This window comes from Limanda limanda, chromosome 11 (assembly GCF_963576545.1).
Source record: "Limanda limanda chromosome 11, fLimLim1.1, whole genome shotgun sequence".
NCBI lineage: Eukaryota > Metazoa > Chordata > Actinopteri > Pleuronectiformes > Pleuronectidae > Limanda > Limanda limanda.
In genome coordinates, this window is record NC_083646.1 from 2,819,002 (window position 1) to 2,838,809 (window position 19,808).

Below are 19,808 nucleotides of genomic sequence, written 5' to 3' on the forward strand. Positions count from 1 at the left end.
AACTTAATTACTGACTTTATTTGCTTTTAATCTTATTTACCTTAATCTCATCTCCTTTATATTTAATGTGTCTTCATAACGTCTTTGTGTTTTCAGTACGTTGAGCTCTCTCGGCCTCCGTACTCTTTTCTTCATCTCCTAACACTGTTTAGAAAATTGGTGTATAAATAAAATTGGAGCATTTCTCAAGCAAACCAGTAGAGGGAGCCCTCCACTACAGAATGTGGACCACCGAGAAGGAGGGAGGGAGAGGGGGATGAAAGGGAGGGAGGGAGTTAATGTTCAATGAGACTTTATCCACAGTTAAATCCTTGATGTGCTCTCACACAAGCAGCTGAATAATTTAGTCATTCCTGCACTTAATGAACGCGGCTCTGCTCAATAATTCAGCAGCTGGATGAGAATTACAGCAACATTGAAAAAATAAAAAAAGGAATCACACTGATGTCCAATTACGCCGCGTAACCCAGTGGATAAATGATGTGATAAACACAATTAGGAGACGTGGGAGTTTGTGTCAGTAAACTGCAAACATGCAAACATCTCTTCATAGAATCAGAGCTGCAGAGAGGATTCCAGGAGGAAAGACGCTCAGGTGGAAAGAGAAGAAACTGAATAACCTGGATTTCAGTTGTAAATAAATAAAGAGGACGAGCTCCAGAGCAGAAAATATGGAAACATGAGGGATAGAAACTTTGGTTGTGAGCTATATATTTAAATTATAAGAAAACAAGAAAGAGAAAAGGTGCTTGTTAATCACAGAATGAAAAAGAGAAAAGTGTCTCACTCTGATGAAAAGTATTTCCTGTATTGGAGCTTGTTCAGGTTCATGTCATCATGTTGTGTTAACCTCACAGAAAGGGTTTTGTTGTTGAACACAAACAATCCGACAAAAGTGTGAAATAACAAATAGAGAAATTTGATTTAGTGACTTTTCTTTTATACTTTCCTTCGTTCTTTTTGAAATTAGGAGTTACATTTTTGGGGAAATTGTTTCATGGACTTGTGGCCAAAACTAAACTATAGAATAAGACTAAGATCTGCTGCTCTCAGGGACTTGATGCTACGTTTTTCCACCGAGCAGCAGAGGAAGAATCTGTGGCATTAGCTCCGTCCTCACTTCCCCTTTTGCCTTTTCCTCTGTGCTTCACTCTGACCTCCTGTCGTCTTTCCACCCGCTGAGGTTTTACTCATCCAGTCACATTAGATCTGCTCCCTCTAACTCAAGCGTCTGGCTTTTGTATTTCACCTTTTTGATTTGGGTTTTTTTTTAGATCCAGGAATCGAGCGGTAGCACTGTGGTCACACCGCTGCGCCTCTGACCCTCGCTGTATAATAACAGGATAATAACAACCCAGTTGTTGGCTGACACTCACACTCCAGCTTGTCCTCGGGACGTCCGCCCTCCAGCAGCGACAGGTAACACACGATGTCCTTGAGCTGCACGGCCTCCAGAGGCTGTGGCAGGGCGGCCATCTTCAGGGGGGTGGAGCTCCCTTTGATCAGCTTCAACCCTGCGGGGGGGGGGGGGCGGAGACAAAAGGACAAAAGGTCAAAGCATCCTACGCATCGCGGCTAATGTTAGCTCCACAACCCGCTGCGTTAGGAAGCCTGGCTTCACTCGACCGATCAATCGTGTCCAGTTCAACCAAAGGTCAGAGTCTGGTTGTGATCTGCTGTGGATTTGGACGCACGGACGTTTTCTCACAGAGGATTTGTCTGAATTCTACACGAGAACGTCTCCATCTTATCTCACTGAGTTAAAGGTTAATGCTGAGGAGGGATACATGATGTTAAGTCATTGACACCAGTGGTTCTTCACGTCAAAGTAGAGTTCACATACAGCAGGGGTTTTCAACTGGTTTTGTCCCAGGGACCACGATTCTGACTAGAAAGTAATCCGCGGCCCACTGATGGGCCTACGTGTGTGTGTGTGTGTGTGCGTGCATGTGGATAACGTTTGGTTTTCCATGTTGGTTTTATTTAAAACTCCAAACAAATATAAATATATCTACTTAAAAACCTCAAACAAATCTAGAAAAATCTGTCTAAAAAACATCAAAAACGGTTGATTTTCAGTGCTTAAGAATTGAAAACAAAATTAAAATGCAGTTTGTAGTTGTACTGCATCTCAGAACCATATGTACATCAATATATAACGTTCATGACTTAAATGTACAGACATGTAGCTGACATGTTGAGAGAAGGTTAAAGTAATGGTGATCAATAACAATCAACATAAACTGGGGCTACAACTGAAGAGGGAAGATGACAAAGTAATGCAGAATATGTCACAAATGAATATCATACAATATCACACAAACAACTGAGGCCTACTTAAGTTTAACCTCATGATCACCAGCACCTTTATATATTTATTTTAGACATATTTTTCTTATTTTAGATATGTTTCACGATATTCAGGAGTAATCTGGAAATGTGTTGAAATATCAAAGCGAATTTCGCGGACCCCCTGCAATGCCGTCGCGGACCACTAGGGGGCCGCGGAACCCCGGTTGAAAACCCCTGACATACAGGATTCCCTGTGGTGCTGCAGACACTAGTTTTCTTTCTCTGTTACATGAAATATTTAGTTTCCTTTAACCTTTGCTCCCGAGCTTTGGGTAGTGAACTAAAATGAAACATATGGACACAAGTGTCTGCTATGAGTTTCCCTGGCAGGCGGAGACGACGGGTTTGGAGAACCTCTCCCTGGCTGTGAAGCAGCCGCCAGTGGAAGTGGCTCAGGCAGCTGATCGAGAGGCTTCTCCAGAGCTTCCCCGAGGAGGCGAACACGAGTGTGTGAGTCTGAGAGGGAGGAGACGCTTGGCTGACCCAGAACAGAAGCTGGAGGGATTATATATCCGACCTGGCTGGGACGCACCTCCAGATCCCTGAGGAGGGGGGAGACGTGGCTGAGGAGAAGTCCTTCATACTTGTATAAGCAGTGGAGAGTGGATGGATGGATCATAGACTGGATATAATAGTGGAAGACATGACAGGTCCAAAACGCGAAGCCAAAAAGTGTCAATTACATAAAGAGAGAAAGAGCCGGAGGTGAATCTGTTGTCAGTGGCTTTGCTGCTTGTAAGAAGGACGAGATTTGACAAACGAAGAGCGTCATCGCTGAGGAAACGTGTCGACAGGAGCAAAGGTGCTGCAACAACTTCCAAGACACGACTCAGCCTGACTCAGAAGGACAAGGAGGCCGTGGCCCATCAGATCTGAGCGGCTGGGAATGGAGCATGTGTGTTTAATCACAGGTGATAGTTGCATGAGTCGGGTCCGATTCACTGGTTTACATAAAAGAACCCGTGCGGGACTCTGCCCCTCTCCTCACCCCTTCACCTTTTACGTATTTATGAGGCTTCTACGTAGGCCTGCAGCTCACAATAATACAACAGAATTGTAAAAAGTTGAATATAATGGAATTTCACATAGAAAACATTCATTTTCTACCAATAGACCCTTGTAAATCATGCACACTTTACCTTTAACTTAACTTTGAAAACTCATTGTTTGAATTAACATCACAAACTGACGTGAGGGAGGTTGGTGGGACTTTGCAGTTTCATTCAACTTTACACAAGCAGTCAGTGAACAGTTGTATTTCAGACGGATTCCTCCTGATCGTCCTGTTCCATGCATCAGTGAGTCATCACCACATAAGAATGAGACATTAGTGTGAAATCTTGTAAACAAACAAGACTCTTGCCAAGACAATTGGCAGCAGCTACACTACGATTTACATTGTTCTCCATCCGGCTGGAGTTGGCAGCCGCTCCATTAGTCTGAAGGCTCAGAACAGAAAGAGGCTATTCTACATTTCAATGAGGTAAACATCAGTTTTCTGTGTTATTTTAAAACTCTGTTAAAATGCCGCGAGGACAGAGAATAATAGACACACTGGAGCTGGAGCAGATTCATATATCAATAACGGACACGGGACAATGTCGTGTTTACACTCCGAGCGTCGGTTGGAGTAAATATTTTTCATTTGAACACTCACCAGAGACTTTGGGTTTGTCAGAACATGAGGGAGTGGGTTTGGTTCCCTTGTTGCTAAACGACATGAAGAGGTGTTGACAGAAGTCTTCGGGCAGCTCGCTCTCCAGGAACGTCTGCATGAAGACCTTAAAACCCTCAAAGTCGATCTCCTGCAAACGAGAAGAGAAGACGCTGTGTGAAATGTTGAGCTGCAGAGAAAACACACAAGGTTTTCAGAACGTGCTGCAGAAGTAAAGCTGCAGCCGGAGAAAGTGGTGAGATCCATCTTAAGGTCGTTCACTTGTTTCTGCAGCTTATTCCTTTGCTTATAATGCAGGTAATGTGTTTTTATTTGTGTGACAACTTCATCCGTCCTGTTGATCGCTTGCTTGCTAGACTGAATCTACGAGTCGTGTGCAGACCGACACGTTAGTGGACCTGCATGTTGAAAACTGACTTATTACCAGCCTGTGTAAGCGACTGTTCAGGTGAGTAATATCTGCCTGCAAGCGGTTGCATCCCCCCCCCCCCCCCGATATATATATATATATATATATATATATTTTGTATTGCTCCACCGCAGCCTGCAATTGAGTTATTCAGCGAGGAACTTTATGAACATTTAGCAAAAACACAGCAACAACAGAGAGAAGAGGAGGAGACATCAGTTACCTGACAGAGGATTTCCTGCTTCTGTGGCATTGAAGAGGGAAAGAAACCCAACAAGTTCACGGATGCATCGTGCAAATATTGCATTTTAAAAGAGTAACAATAAAATGCCACTAAATTATGGATGTTTTAACTATCATGCAACAATTATGAATGTATTAACTGGATTAAAAGTTGTGTAATGGGTTAGACTGAGGCTGCGGGTTTCTCTCCACAACCAAGACGACAGAGATTCTGTGAGGTATTCACGCTCTATATTAGTTATATTCATTTAGATATACATTTCTATGCAAAAAAAGTTATAAAATCATGAGTGAAATAAAGTTTTATTCTGCACACCTCATTATTCTCCCACAAAATAGTAAATTCCAGCCTTGAAATGCTTTTATTATGGGAACATCCCTGGATAAACTATTCAGCTGCAGGGATGTAAATCCAATTATTTTATCTGATAGACCGGAAGCTTCCAGCTCGGCTCAGGTGTCACAATATTTTCCAGAAAATGTGTGAATGAGAATATGCAGAGGAACCGCTTGTCTAAAAAACGAATACTTCTGAATCATTGTTTAAATTATCTGTGAGAAACAAGCAACAGAGCGAACAAGTGCATGTGAAGAAACAGCCTCTGTTGTGAGTATACGACCACGATAAGCACATCTGGATTGAATAGAGTGTAGAGCATCTGTTTATATAATGTAAACGGAACATACCTCCTCTGGATTGTATTTAGCCAACACACCATCTCCATGGAACTCCTGCAGCACATCCTTCAGCTTCTTGGTCGAGTCTGAGCAAAACACATCCAGGACAAGTTAGTGAGGTTCATGAAGTCTGAGCAACAAATGAAGCTTGTTACTGCAAATGACTTTCTACTTCAAAATGTGCAGCATCTGCAGGGAGACGCGTGCTTCCCCTGTGTGTGAGTCAGAGGTTGTGAATCAGCAGCCAGACGGTCGAGGTCATGTCGGTGCACAAAGAGCTGCTCACTTCAGATCTACTCTCCTGCACACAAACCTGGAAACTCTTTGTGCTTTTACTGGTGTTATTGGAGCTTCTGAAAGTGGTGTAACTCAAATAAATGCAGCCACAACCACATAGTTTAGCTGAACAATAAATGTACAAAGGTAAATTCAAGGCAAAACATGTATAAAAGAACCAAGAGGATCAATGGTGGTCAGAAAACGAGACAGGGTATAGCTAGGAAGGGGAAAGAGTAACGACATGACAGCTATGACTTGATAAGCCAAAAATTAAGCCCAAACTTCTTGATCACCCCCTAGTGGCTGGTAAATGATTTCACCAGAGAAATATGTCAGCGGCTTTATCCGTACAAAAAATGCTGCTTCATTTTTGTACAGAGGATTTGAAAATGCGTTATCCATGTTTAGTGTATGGTTTCATAATATTGTTCCTCTTTGGTTATAGAAACAAATACAATGTTTTTAGAATATATATTGTTTGTGAACAGCTGAAATGAATGAGATATGGTTGGTTGGCATATTTTTGTTTTTCATTCTTGTATAGCTAACAAACATTGAGCTCAAAAGCTGCAAAATGTAAAAGACAAACTAACACCCCCTACTAAGCCACTTTATCCATAATCTCTGTATCTGTATCTGGTTTTCGCTGCAGAACAGAACTCACGCAAGTTAGGCTAGAGGACAATGTCAACCCTCCACCATGTTTGTTTTTCTTCTTGAGTTCCTGTGAGTCTCTGGAATTGTCAATGTGAGATCATATCAGATTACGTTTTGTCCCAATCGTCTAGTGTTTGCATTCTGATTATTATAATCAGTTAAATCTGTCATTATATTGATCAAAATGCGTCAAGAGTTGAAATCTTAAACAAATCCAGAAAATGTGTAAATTTGAACTAAGCACAGACTAACGTGTCCCCACTCGTGTGAAGCTCCGAGCGACTCGGCTACAGACGGAAATAACTCGAACAGTCGCTGTGATAATTACCGCGTGCTGCCGAGCGTTTATGAGCCCGACTGCTAAATCAATTCCCCGCGCCACAGATTCCAGCTTCTAATGTGACTGAAGTTAATAAGAAGGAGCGTTTTGTTCACAGGCGCCGGACGGCCTGGTTCATCTCCACGAAGGAGCCGATCCCTGCTCACAGCAAATTAAACCAAGGTGTTTGTTAAAGTTCTCGTATCAGATCCTCTTCTTCTTTAACGAGGCCCAACGAGACCCTCGGGTAACGATCCTGAGACCCCACAGCGTGGTACTGATGGATAACCAGCAGGTGAGTTCGGCAGGTAACGGTTATTTCTCTCGTCAATAACGGAAACTGGGTTTATTATGAACGTTACAGTAAAAGTCCTCACAGATGAAGAGAATAGGAAATTTAGTAAGTAATTCATAAGCTTTTGTTATTCAATAGATTTCAAGCTGATAAAGAACCAGGCTCTTTTAGAACAGATCATTTGCTGTTTTGACATCCCAGCAAATCCTGGTGTTAATGTTGGATCGATGCCGACCGACTACACGATGAATCACGACCATAAAACATTTTATTCCGAGCAAATAAATGTTGGAAAATGGAAGAACAAGACAAAAGGTACCAGAGGGCGAACATGATTTATAGAGAGGGAAGGAACTACACTTCCCATAAACCATTTCAAATGATCGCTTGTTGAATTAAACCTTGTTGTTGTGATTTTTCAGCCGTTTTGGTTATTTTTCTCATATCTTAAAAAACTCATCCGTCCATCCCATGATAGCAGATGTGAATTTCATGGTTGCGGTCAACATTTCCATGGAAACAACAAGCCCGACCAATCAGAGACATCACTATAACAGCAAAGGATTGTGGGTAGTGTAGTCCTCCTTGGTGTTTTCCTAAAATGCAGTTGATATTATGGACTTGTGGCTTTTGTAGAACATTGTTTTACAATCTCAAAGGTTAAAGATTATGGCAGATAATGTAAGTAATGGGATTTATGCCTCTGGAGCAACACTGTTAATCTGTGAGATACAATAATACTTTGTTTACATTCTGTTGATGATGGAGAATAAATGTGAGAGAAACCTCCGTCTATAAAGATGCATTTCAGTTTCTCTTCAAAGCTTCACGTTGTCTCTTTCTCTCTCTAATGGTTTCCGTCTCTTTTCTTTCCTCGGGGGTGACTCTCACCATCAGTGTCGAGATCTTAACGAGCGCGTGTCATCATTATTGACCATCTTTTATTAGCACGCCATCCACACACACGGCCATTACCGAGCACAGTGATTATGTGTCCGCTGATTGCCTGTCACATTCACCAGCGCTAAATTACAATTCATCTTCTCCATCAGGCTGATGATTCCACCGCTGTGTGGCTCCGAGGCGTCAGGACGTCGGGTTTTTTCCGGGATCATAAACACACTGAAGATGTTTTTCAACCTTGAAAGATGAGAAATCTCCTCAGTGTCTCTCTGCTGCACTTTGCACACGAGAGCAGATACATACCGCATCAAGAGAAACTCTAATTGTTGTGAGTCAGATCTTAAGGTGCGTGACTGGGCGCCGCAGCTATTAAAATGTTATGAAAGTGTGCACGGCTCGCTTTAATGAGAGAGACAGAGGGGAGGGGGGGGTGAGGGGGGGGAGAGATGAGGAGGTGAGGTGATGTGATGTCTTTTGTTGCTGCTCAGACAACAGGATATTTTATGACCTGTAGCAGGGCAGCGCACAAAGAGGCGCCCGGAGCTCGTTGAAACATGATTATCCAAATCTGTCTCACAATGCCTGCACACACACACACACACACACACACACACACACACACACACACACACACACACACAGACACACAGACACACACTCCGAGACACTTCAGTTCTCTCTTGATGCTTTGTGTTTCCCCCACCCCTCCCTTCTCGTTCCGCTCTTTGCTTATTATTCCCACATATAATTTTTTCATTTCAAAGCTACATTGTGAAGCCTCACGTTCATTCAACCAACTCCTGAGCCTCCCACTGAGCAAATATTTGCAAAACATGAAAACAACGACCAGAAGCTGATTGGCTGTTGAGTGCAGCAAAGAGAGAGAGAGAGAGAGCAAGAGAGAGAGAGAGAGAGAGAGAGAGAGAGAGAGAGAGAGAGAGAGAGAGAGAGAGATGGAGAGCTCTCTTACTCCTTTAGAGTGTAATGTTGTCACCGGGGACGGAGCAATTAAAGGGAGAAATGTCTCTATCAAGATAAAGAGATCCTGCATAAAGAGCATTAATTATTAAGAATCTCTTAAGAGCAGAAACAACACACAATGTTTGAAACGTCTTGAGGTCGTTGCGTTAAAAATAGCTGAGATACAGTTGAACCATCGGGCTGCAGTCACACATCAGCTGACAGAGAAGGAACTCCAAAGTCCAAAGACTTTCCTCGGCCGTCGTTTATCTTCCCACAAACGATTTACCGAGGCCGACGCTGTTTTTTTGCACTTTCAAAGCCCCCCCCACACCTCTGCGGCGTTTGGGGGCGGAGCACAACATCCTGCGGTGAGCCTGCCAGGTGGCGTCATACTTTCCATCCCTGGTAACATTTCACATGATGAAACGTGTCAACATCTTAGGGAGCGTAACATAAACTCCAGGCATCCAGAGCCCAGGCTGCTGGGCCGGGGAGCCATCGGTCGGGGGGGGGGGTTGGGGAGGATGAATCATTCAGAGCTCTAACGGCACCACACGGGATTAAATGCCCGAGCAGCTCGAGCAGCGAGAGGAAAACACGCCGCCGACGATTACAACATCAAAAATTCATCATTAGATGTTTGAGATTAAACACAGTGGATGGAATTGCGGCTGTAGAAGTGTTCCCGTGTCTGTGGAGGAGGAGCAGACGGTTTAGAGGCTTAAATATGAGTCGCACTGACTTTTCTCATGATAAAGTGAGAATTCACCTCATGTCAAAACAATGACGACTTTCTTGAACTAGAAGAAACGACACAGACGCAAAACAGACACGAAGAAAGATGAGAGGAAGATTCGAAGTTCGGGGAAAGATTGTAAGTCGTCTTTCCGAGATTCACATGAAGAGGATCAGTTCTTTAGAGAAACTGGTTCAAGACATTAGCTTAGCACGAACCGCTAAACCTCACCAAGAGAGGTAAAACATACACCTTCAAAACAAGATGGCTGCTAAAATCCTAAAATTTTAAAAGGTGGTAAATTCAGGTTCTCATCAAAAGAACCACACAAAGAATCCATGAAAAAAAGATGAATATACAATCCATTCATATTCCCTTTACAAAATTATCTTTGCTGGTAAAAAGTTATAAATGTCTTCTTTCCTCATCCTACACACAAAGATGGCGACCAAAACAGTTGCAGCAAATTATCTTACGAACATCATTGTGCAGATTTAGATTTCAATATCGAAAAAGAAATCTCCAAATATTTTCTGCCACTGTCAACAATATCCATAAACGAATTCAAATTGCAAAACCTTAAATATCTGTTGTTAGAAATCAACAGCCAAACATTTCAAATCCAGTAAAACCTGCAGAACGACGACAACATGACGACGGCTGCTTCGTTCTCAGAGCTGAAATAAAGTGTGATCACATTTAAAATAAGAATTTCCCTCCAAACTCTCAGGAATCCAAAGTATAATAAATGTGCCGGAGACATTTCTAACTCGGGATTCTTCAGATTCCTGATGTCAAGTGTTTTTCCCCCCGTGGAAAAATGTGAGCTCATCTGTAAATGACCTCGACTGACACGTGACTTCTGTTTGTACCTGGAGAAACTGAAATGTGTGATGAAGTCTGTTGAATCACTCGTGGAACGACTGGCTGCTATTGGCCGAGCTTCTTCATCAGCTGTGGTTTAGTTTAGCTTCACCTGTCAGACGTGTATTTATCAGAGCTGATGAGCACAGTGGGTTTGAATCAAAACCATACATGAGCCGTAAAACCCAAACCTGTTAAAAAGAGACTTCGGGTTTGTCACTGCAGGACTAAATGTTCCTCTCACAGTCTCACACGTCCCTGAACTCAACCTCAAGCTTTTATTTGAAAGTGAAAAAGTGACTTTTCACACAGAGAAAGCAACGACAACAAAAAGATTACAGCATCTCCTCGACATCACACACAGACACACACACACACACACAGTAGCTCTACTCACACTGAGTGTATTCCTGTAGCAGGGCAAACTCCGCCGGGGTCAGTGTGACCCACTTGTCCTGGCAGCTCATGGTGTTCAGACCTCGTCTCGTCGGGCGCCGGGCATCGGGCGCAGCGGGGGGGCGTCGGCCTGGGGAACAGCAGCACACATCAGATCACCTGTCCCATTAACCGCTCCTTTACTTAACGACCGAGAAAACGACAAAACAGGGTAAACGTGGCGGAACTGACACAGAACGGGAGAGGTAATGAGAACATGGTGCAATTGGAAGGTTCAGGAATAATGGAATCAATTTAGATATTGATATTTCAAAGAATAATATGGATGGAGCTGTGCATCCTGCTGATACTCATCCTGTTTCTTTATGTCTATGTTTTGATCAAACTTTCTAAATTGGTTCTTAAAAATGTCCTTTTTTTAACTGAAAAGGTCACAGATTGATTCAATAAACCTCATAATGATCAATTATCAACATCTGGAGTGAATTTATACCCATCATCCAGTTTCCTGATGTTATTTCTTATCAGGGTTCATACACATTTTGACCAATGGATTTCCATGACTTTTCAATAACTTTAAACCAAATTTCCATGACCGAACATTTTGTGAAATCTCGGTGTATACACGAAAAAGTGACAAAATAGTATTCAAACTAACAATGAGAATTCCAAGTCATACAGTAAACCTAAAATTACACAAACCCAAGTATGCCTGCTTATATTTTGAGCGTATTTCTTTAAAAGCATATGAATAATTTAAAACTCAGCGTAAATGAACTAGGCATTCGATTAAATTGTCTTAATCGATCGTCTATTAATTATGCCCATCCCTAAAATGAACGACATGAAAATATGAATATAACAAATTTCCATGACTTTTCCAAAACTTTTGGGAGATTATTTTTTTCCATGACTTTTCCAGGCCTGGAAAAACACATTTTTAAATTCCATGACTTTTCCAGGTTTTCCATGACCGTACGAACCCTGTCTTATGTAAACACACGTTTTCACTTCTTCAACACATCGACAAGGATGTTTCTGACCAATAAGAAATATCACAGAAAACTGCAGCGACACAAAAAAAACCTCTAACATCAATTCAGCTGTTCACTCATGAAATGTTTTTGTGCTAATTTGGGCATAAAACGCTTCAGAAGCTGGAGCTGGTTGTGGAAACGACCTTGCATCAGCTCGGCTGGTTGCTATGATGATGACAACATGATGGAGAACAAGCTGAAATGGGCTTTTGCAGGCTGGTGCTCAGATTCTGTAACCGAGTCCAGAATCCAGCGTTTCATTGGCGGTAAACGAGTGTTTCGCCAAAAGCCATTCACACGATATATATCGAGCGTTATGTCACATACAGTAATAGTCCAGGCAAAGTAGCGTTTTACGACCGACTAATTGTAAAAGAATTTTTTTCAGCATAGATCATTTCTATGAGGTGTCCAGAACAACATACTAAAAGTCCTAAGAAATCCTAGTTGATGAAATATGTTTAATTCTCATCAATGTGTGCCAATAAGGCCCGGCAACAATACACCCCAAAAAGACTATTTTTTTCCTTTACTCCAATCAAAATAAAACTTTACACAATGAAAGTAACCATGAAACGTAAAATTTTTTGTATTACAAGTTTCTTTTGAAAGGAATTTGACAAGCACATGAGCTCCACACTTATTGAATATGTCCTAATTTGCATAGGCAAACACCATTCATATGTATTACAAATACATACATAAATTCATTTTCAAAGAAACTTGTAATACAAAAAATGTTACGTTTCATGGTTACTTTCATTGTGTAAAGTTTCATTTTGATTGGAGTAAAGGAAAAAAATAGTCTTTTTGGGGTGTATTGTTGCCTTATTGGCACACATTGATGAGAATTAAACATATTTCCTCAACTAGGATTTCTTAGGACTTTTAGTATGTTGTTTTGGACACCTCATAGAAATGATCTATGCTGAAAAAAATTCTTTTACAATTACTTCTATTTTTGGCTCCAAAATGGGTTACTTTGCCTGGACTATAAGTCCAGGTTTCCAGAGCAGCAATCACATGAATCAAAAACGTGCAAAGAATGAATTGAATTTGAGGTTTTAGCAGGTTTGTGCTCGGAGGCCGAGGTTCTCCATCATGTCAGCGAGTGGATCACTTGCATCATGAATATTCATCACGTCACAGAAGCAAAGTGTGGACCTGATGTTTGTGCGTGAAGCAGCTGATTTATCAGTTTGACACACATCAGTCCCGGTTGGCTGTATCGATTAGAACAACACCACGGCTCTGCTGTCGAGTCGTACATGACCTCGCTTCCCCTCGGGTTTGTGTAATGAGCGTGCATGTTAGTGTGCATGTCACTCAGGCGTCTGTGTGGGTCTGCAGATGTGCATTTGTACAATCATGTGTGTGTGTATCATTCCTCCAGCTCCTTAGGATTAGCTCAACAAGTGGACGTGTTCATCCATGTGAAGGACGTGTGTGTTTCTGTGTGCATGTGTGTAGCTAACAAACACCAACGTGCTTTTAATTAGGCATCAATGTTGAGAGGACTGTTATGCAAGTGTGTGTGTGTGTGTGTGTGTGTGTGTTAGTATGTGTGTGTGTGCAGTTAACCATCCACAACCCCTGCAGGAAAAGGCTATGACATAAACATAAGCTGTATAAATTATGAACAGAGCATCGTTATGACTATGTAGATACAGATAAAAAGCAGGAGTCAGAACAGTGAGGATCCACCGGTGCTGCGTGGGAATCTTCCTCCAACGCACAAACTTTGATCTGCCCCTGGAGCTCAGGAGAGAGAATCATCTGCAGCGTCTTTATTTCATGTTTCTGCACATGACGGCACAAAAAGGAGCTGATGGAGAATCTTCTCAATCATCTCATCGGTCTCCTGTGAGTCTTTCATTCCAGCAGCTTCATCCACTCTGTGCAGTGTGTGTGCTCCTGCTGTTGCTGTGCACCCCCCACAACACACAGGGCTGCACGCCATCCTCTGAATCCAGCTCCTTCTCATCAGCTCCTCCGTGCTGCAGTGCTGCAGTGAGGAGGCTCCATGTGCAGCCATGCCCTAAGATCTGAGCTGATGACAGGAGATGAGGAGCAGCCGTGGCCACACTGCGACACAGAGAGGAGAGAGAGGAGAGAGAGGAGAGAGGAGAGAGGAGAGAGGAGAGAGGAGAGAGGAGAGAGGAGAGAGGAGAGAGGAGAGAGGAGAGATCAACACGCTGCTCACCTGCTGCAGAGAGGAGGAGGAGGAGGAGGAGGAGAGGGAGGCGTCCTCCGGTCCAGCCAGATGTTTTCAGATGAAGCTCCTCATCGCCTCCTCTGGCTCTTCTCCCTCCTCTGGCTCTTCTCTCTCTGGCTCTTCTCCCTCCGCTGAGAGGCTGAAGTGGGTGAGACGGAGAGAGGATGGAGGAGAAGGAGCAGCAGCAGCAGCTCCTCTCTGGTGCATGTGAGAGAGGAGGAGGATGGGGAGGAGGTGTTTGTTTTTCTTCTCCGGCGGTGTCTGGTCTCCGGTCAGAGCAGCATCACTGTGGATGTGAGGGAGAGAGAGAGGAGGGGAGAGAGAGAGAGGAGAGAGAGAGAGAGAGGAGGAGAGAGAGAGGAGGAGAGAGAGAGAGAGGAGGGAGAGAGAGCACAGTTACCCAACGCTGCGCTGCCTGCAATCATCAGTTTCCATACTCCCGCTCCCTCACGTCACATCCCTCCGTCTCTCCCCCTCCCTCCATCCCTCTGCTCCTCACCTTCCCCCCCTCCTCCACTGAAACACCCTGAGGTCCAATGCTCTCCTGTTATTTTTCTCCCTCTCCCTCTCTCTCTCTCTCTCTCTCTCTCTCTCTCTACTCCCTACCTCTCTTGCTTCTTTCAGTCCATCTCTCCTCTCCGGTCACACATCAGTAAATGCAGCAACTGGTGGGATTCTCTCCTCTAGAGGACTGAAGAGAAAGAGAGGTGGGGGGTGGGGGGGTGAAGCATACAAAGAGATGAAAAGATGAAAAATGAGGACAAATAGAGGGAGAGAAGACACAGAGAGAGAGAGAGAGAGGATGAAGATGAGGCAGGAGGAGGAGGAGGAGGAGGAGGGTGGATTCTTTGACCAATTTGTTTCCTAAAAAGGAGATTTGAAAGCTCTCATAGAGGAATTCATTTTATAATTAAAAAATACATTTCAAGCAAAGACAAAATAAAATAAAGAAATGAAAAACCTTGTATTTGCTATAGAGAGCAAATAAAAAACTATATCTGTGTCCAAATTCTGAAAGAAATGTGCATTTTACTCTGCAGTCATGAATTCTGACTGGAAACAGTCCCACAGTGTTGGTGATAGAAGACAAAACAATAAATTAGATCACAGATATGATCGAGTATTATCTTGTTACATCTTCAGTATAAACACGTAAGAGAAGCATATGTAACGTTGATTTGCTCTGGATATCAAGCATCATCATAATCATAGAATAATAGAATAATAACCACTATGACCCCGACCTCCACCCCTTAGTTGTCTTTCAAAATAAAAGAATGAAAGACATGAATCATCAATAGTCTGACGTCCGTACCAAAAGACAATCAACAAAAAGTTACGTCACATCTCAGAGGATTAAATAACCTGTTTTCAGTTAATTTTATTCATAAACGAAGGTTCTGCAGCTTCGTGTTTATGCATCGTAAATATTGAGAGGCGTTTAGACGACTCACTTGTCCAGAGAGATGGAATGGACTCCGTGTCTTCGGTGGAAGCGATCGATAGCAATGAGCCCCGGGGGGGGGATAAGAAAGTCTTCAAGTCGGCACAGAAAGAACACAAACACAAACACACACACAAACACACACGGCTAGAAGAAAGAACAAGGGTGGGGTAAAATTAAAATCTTTTTTAGAAAATGTGACTCATAATATTGTGTTTTTTAAAAAGGTGCAAACTCTCTCTCAGCACGGCTCACATTAACAAGAGGGCGATCAATGAACATGAAACAAATCAATAGAAACAATAAATATTTATCACAGGTCAAGCATTTAAATCCACATTGTTTATGTTTACGGCTTCTTTAACTGCAAATGGATGCACGTGTTTGTTTACACGACATTAATCCAGACGTGTAATTGAATTGACCCCGAAGACAAAAAGGTCAGTCAATAAAATAATAAAAGGAAGTAAATCTTAGAGGATTTACCAGATATTTATATAAGATAAATAGACAGGCCCTTTAAAATTCAAATCCTGGATCTGCCCAAGATATCTAGAGCAAAATGTTTTTGTTTCTTCCTCGAGCCCTATGCCACATCTACCTCCGTGATGGAGGTAATGAGAAAACAAATGCAGTTGACCAAGTATTGAGCCATGTTGCACTCCAAACATTACAGCAGGATGGTTTGACTATTTATATCATTTGGTTTTTTGGATTATTTTAATATCAAATTTAAGTTTTCGCTGTGTTGGCTACTTTTATAATCCGCTCTGGTTGAATATGAGCTTCGGTGATGAATCATTTGAAGAATACGACAAAAATCACCAATACTTTCAACACATTCTCCTTTTCTCAACGACCTGACTCTTCTCTGAGGGGGGGTGATCACATTCCAATTCCCCCTTCTACGTCTAGTTTGGTTGTAAAGCGTCTTGAGGCAAATTTACAGCAGGATGGTTTGACTGTTAATATAAGAGAGCGGGTGGACTAGAGGCAGAAACTTGGACTATGGGCAGAAAAGGTCTCTGGTTCGTCTCTGGTTCGACTCCACGGAGAAACGACAAAAAGACGAACCTGGATGGATCTGTCCAAAAATCCAAGAGGATTCTCCCTACCCTGTCTAGTGCCCCTGAGCAAGGCACCTTACTCCCCCAACATCTGCTCCCCGGGCGCCGTACACGGCTGCTCACTGCTCTGTGTGTCCTGCACCAGATGGGTTAAAAGCAGAGGTTACATTTCCCTCCTTGCATGAGTGTGCTTGTGCATGTCTGTGCATGTGTTTGGGACAAATAAATGTATCTTAATCTTAATTTGTTTTTTGGATTATTCTTATATCAAATTTAATTTTTCACTGCGTTGGCTACTTTTATTGTGCACTCTGGTTGGATAGTAGATTAAGTGACCTTTGAATTTATATGGAGACGAATCATTTGAAGAATACGACAAAAAACAACCAATATTTTCAACACATTCTCCCTTTCTCTACGACCTGACTCTTCTCTGGTTTGGTTGCAAAGCGTCTTGAGGCAAAAGTGTGAAATTTGGGCAAAGCACCAACTCTTCAGCAGCTATTTTCTAAAGACTAGAAGATCACGGGCCAGACGTTTACCCTCCAGCGCCTCCAGGGGAACCGCTGTGGTACAGATCTCCACCTTTATGGAAACAGCAAACCTTTCCGCAGGAGGCACAGAGGTTACTCAACAGTAGCTTCTGCCCCCGTTGTTCCGAGGAGAAAAGACTTGAGCTGCTTCCTGGAACAAACCTTAAAAAAGTAGAACATTTCATTCATCAGCTCACCGGCGACCTTTAAGTCCCTCGCACCGCTTATGTCGCCTCCCACCTGCTGGAGCATGGATCGACTTTCCTGAAAGATCGCCGAACAATGACCCAGATATGGGCGGTGTGTGGGCGGTTGTGTGTGTGTGTGTCTGTGTGTGTGTCTGTGTGTGCGTGGCTGAGCAGTGTGCCAATAAAAGTTGTGTTTCAGCGCTGCCTCCAGGCCGGCTGTGTAGGTCATGTGGGTGTTTACGTTTGTGTCAGAGCCAGAAGCTGCTGAAGTATCGACACGTCCTTCACACGTGATGCTCGGTGGGAAACAGGACATCTGCTCCTCGGGGACGAAGAGGACGCACTCGTCCACGAGGGACATTTAGTCTCTTGCACAATATTTAGATTATAGGTCTTTAAAGTTAATATTGTTGTGCTGGTGCATAAAGGAGATAGTTTGTTGCTCACTTTATTGCACAGTAACTTTCACTTGTACCTCAGCTCTGAAACATGGGGACCAGCAGGTAAACGGAACAGCCAGAGACGACTTCCTCCTGGCTGCTGTACCCCGACCAATCAGCAGCCTGCATATGCTGATACAGCAGGTTAAGTTTAGTGGTACAACCAAGATCCTACGCTTACAATAAATATGCATCTAAATTCCTCAACAGATTTCCTGATGATAACATCCGCTAATAAAGAGTAAAAAAATATCATATACACCTAAAATAAAGCAGTCAGTGAGACAGGGGGTAGAGCGGGTCGTCCTCTAAACAGAAGGTTGTTGGTTCAATCTTTTCAGATTCTGTCAAGAGTTTCCAAGAGTTTATTGTCATATGTGTAACGGTGTAAATATGTTGATAGTTAAAATCCTGTCCAACTCGGAACTGCAGTCATAGTTTTTTTTATGTATTTCTTTTATTTTGCCGTGTTTATCTTATTTTGAAGGCCCACAACGGGAACTTCTGGGGATTAGTGGGGCGCAACCTTTTTTTTTACCTCAGATGCAGATTCCCCAGCTCTGAGTAAGTTGTGTCGCTCTGTCTGTCAGTGTTTTAGTTGATATTGGTTAGTTTGGTGTTTAAAACGTGTTAAATAATATGCAACTTTTGTAACTTTTCTTTTATAGATGACTGTGTCCTTTTTGTTGTTGCAGGTATGTTGTTCATAGTAGTAAATTGTAAATCTATACGATCACGTGTTAGCCAGATTCAGATTCCCCAGCACTGAATGACTGTGTCCTTTTTGTTGTTGCAGACACAGAAAATAAAGTTCAATTGTTTCACCAAGCCTGCCTCACATGAGATGAATGAATAGAGCAGCAGTGAAAAACACAGACCGTCACATATGCACAACTATTTCATTAAGCAGTCGCTTGCAATGAAATGCTTAGGTCACAGGCTCTCTTATGGCAATGCTCAGAATATTACAAGCAGACAAAAAAATTGAATAAGATAAAATAGAATGTAAAAATGTAAATAGAAATAAAATATACATATCTAAAATATATATATATATATACACCTGAAGAAAAAAAAGAAACAATAGTGCAAGTGTGTGCAATAGTGCAAAATGCAATGGTGCAAATATGCTAAGGTGCAGAGTCAGTGGAAATATGACGGATTGGAGGAGTTTAAAAGTCTTATGGCCTGGGGGATGAAACTGTCTCCGAGCCTGGTGGTGCCGACGGCAGCAGGCAGAACAATGTATGGCCGGGGTTATAGGGAATTTTAATGATCCGGTTCTACATGTCGAAGTGGCCTTTGGCAACGTGTGAGTGGGTGTGAATGGCAAAAACTGTCCTGCAAAGACCAGAAAACCTTGATCTAAATAGACCATTTACCATCTCAACCACATACTAATGTTAATCTGTAAACTTCCAACAATGATAAATGAATTCCTAATATTTTCTCAGAAGACATTTTATTCTCTGCAGTTGAATTCAACTTAATTCATTCTAAGCCGCTGCTGGAAACTGATTCACCGACCCCGTGTGTCACAGATCTACATTCAGGCAATAAGAGATGATCTGATGTCTGATGACGGCCTTCTGTGTGTCTGAGTGTTGTGTTGTAGTTGAATCTAGTTCCTGACATGCACCTGCCTGAGCGTCATCGCACTAACCACCTCCCTCTGTGATGCTTCCCTCTCTGTACAGGATGTGTTTAACATGCAGATGACACAGAAGATGCACGTCAGCGCTGACAGCATCGGACCTGCATCATCGGACCTGCATCATCGGGGGATCTCATGAAGTCATCCAACATGTGGGTCACACACTCCGGCAGCTGACTGCGTCCCACTCCGGATCAATGGTAATTAGAATGTAATCCCTTTTGTCTCCATGGGGGAAGTGAATGTGACGAGTTTTCGTCTCCGTGGACAGAAACACACGTAAACTCTGAGACTCAGTTAAACCAGTTTAGCAGAAATTTGCTTTGTGACTAAGCAGCGTTGGACGCACGCACAGAAACAAACAGAGGAAGTAGAGAACATTAAAACCAAAGGATTTACATACGCACTCTGCTGATATGATGACATCAATACAGAGAATAGAGTCTTTCCTACTTTCTATC

At 42.7% G+C, this 19,808-nt stretch overlaps 1 protein-coding gene across 5 annotated transcripts in view; it reads right to left on the minus strand.

The window, feature by feature from the left end:
- The window catches only part of dgkb (diacylglycerol kinase, beta), a 56,542-nt gene extending 45,702 nt beyond the window's left edge, over positions 1 to 10,840 (minus strand). For 2 of the 5 annotated variants that reach the window (XM_061081360.1, XM_061081358.1), the window contains exons 1-5: positions 10,771 to 10,840; positions 5,367 to 5,443; positions 4,660 to 4,680; positions 4,004 to 4,157; positions 1,377 to 1,514 (exon numbers count right to left, since the gene is read on the minus strand). In XM_061081360.1, coding sequence (XP_060937343.1) covers positions 1,377 to 1,514; positions 4,004 to 4,157; positions 4,660 to 4,680; positions 5,367 to 5,443; positions 10,771 to 10,840 — 460 coding nt within the window. The remainder of the gene's footprint in view (positions 1 to 1,376; positions 1,515 to 4,003; positions 4,158 to 4,659; positions 4,681 to 5,366; positions 5,444 to 10,770) is intronic. The other 3 variants (XM_061081362.1, XM_061081359.1, XM_061081363.1) reach the window with 2 other exon arrangements.
- Positions 10,841 to 19,808: the final 8,968 nt, after the last annotated feature.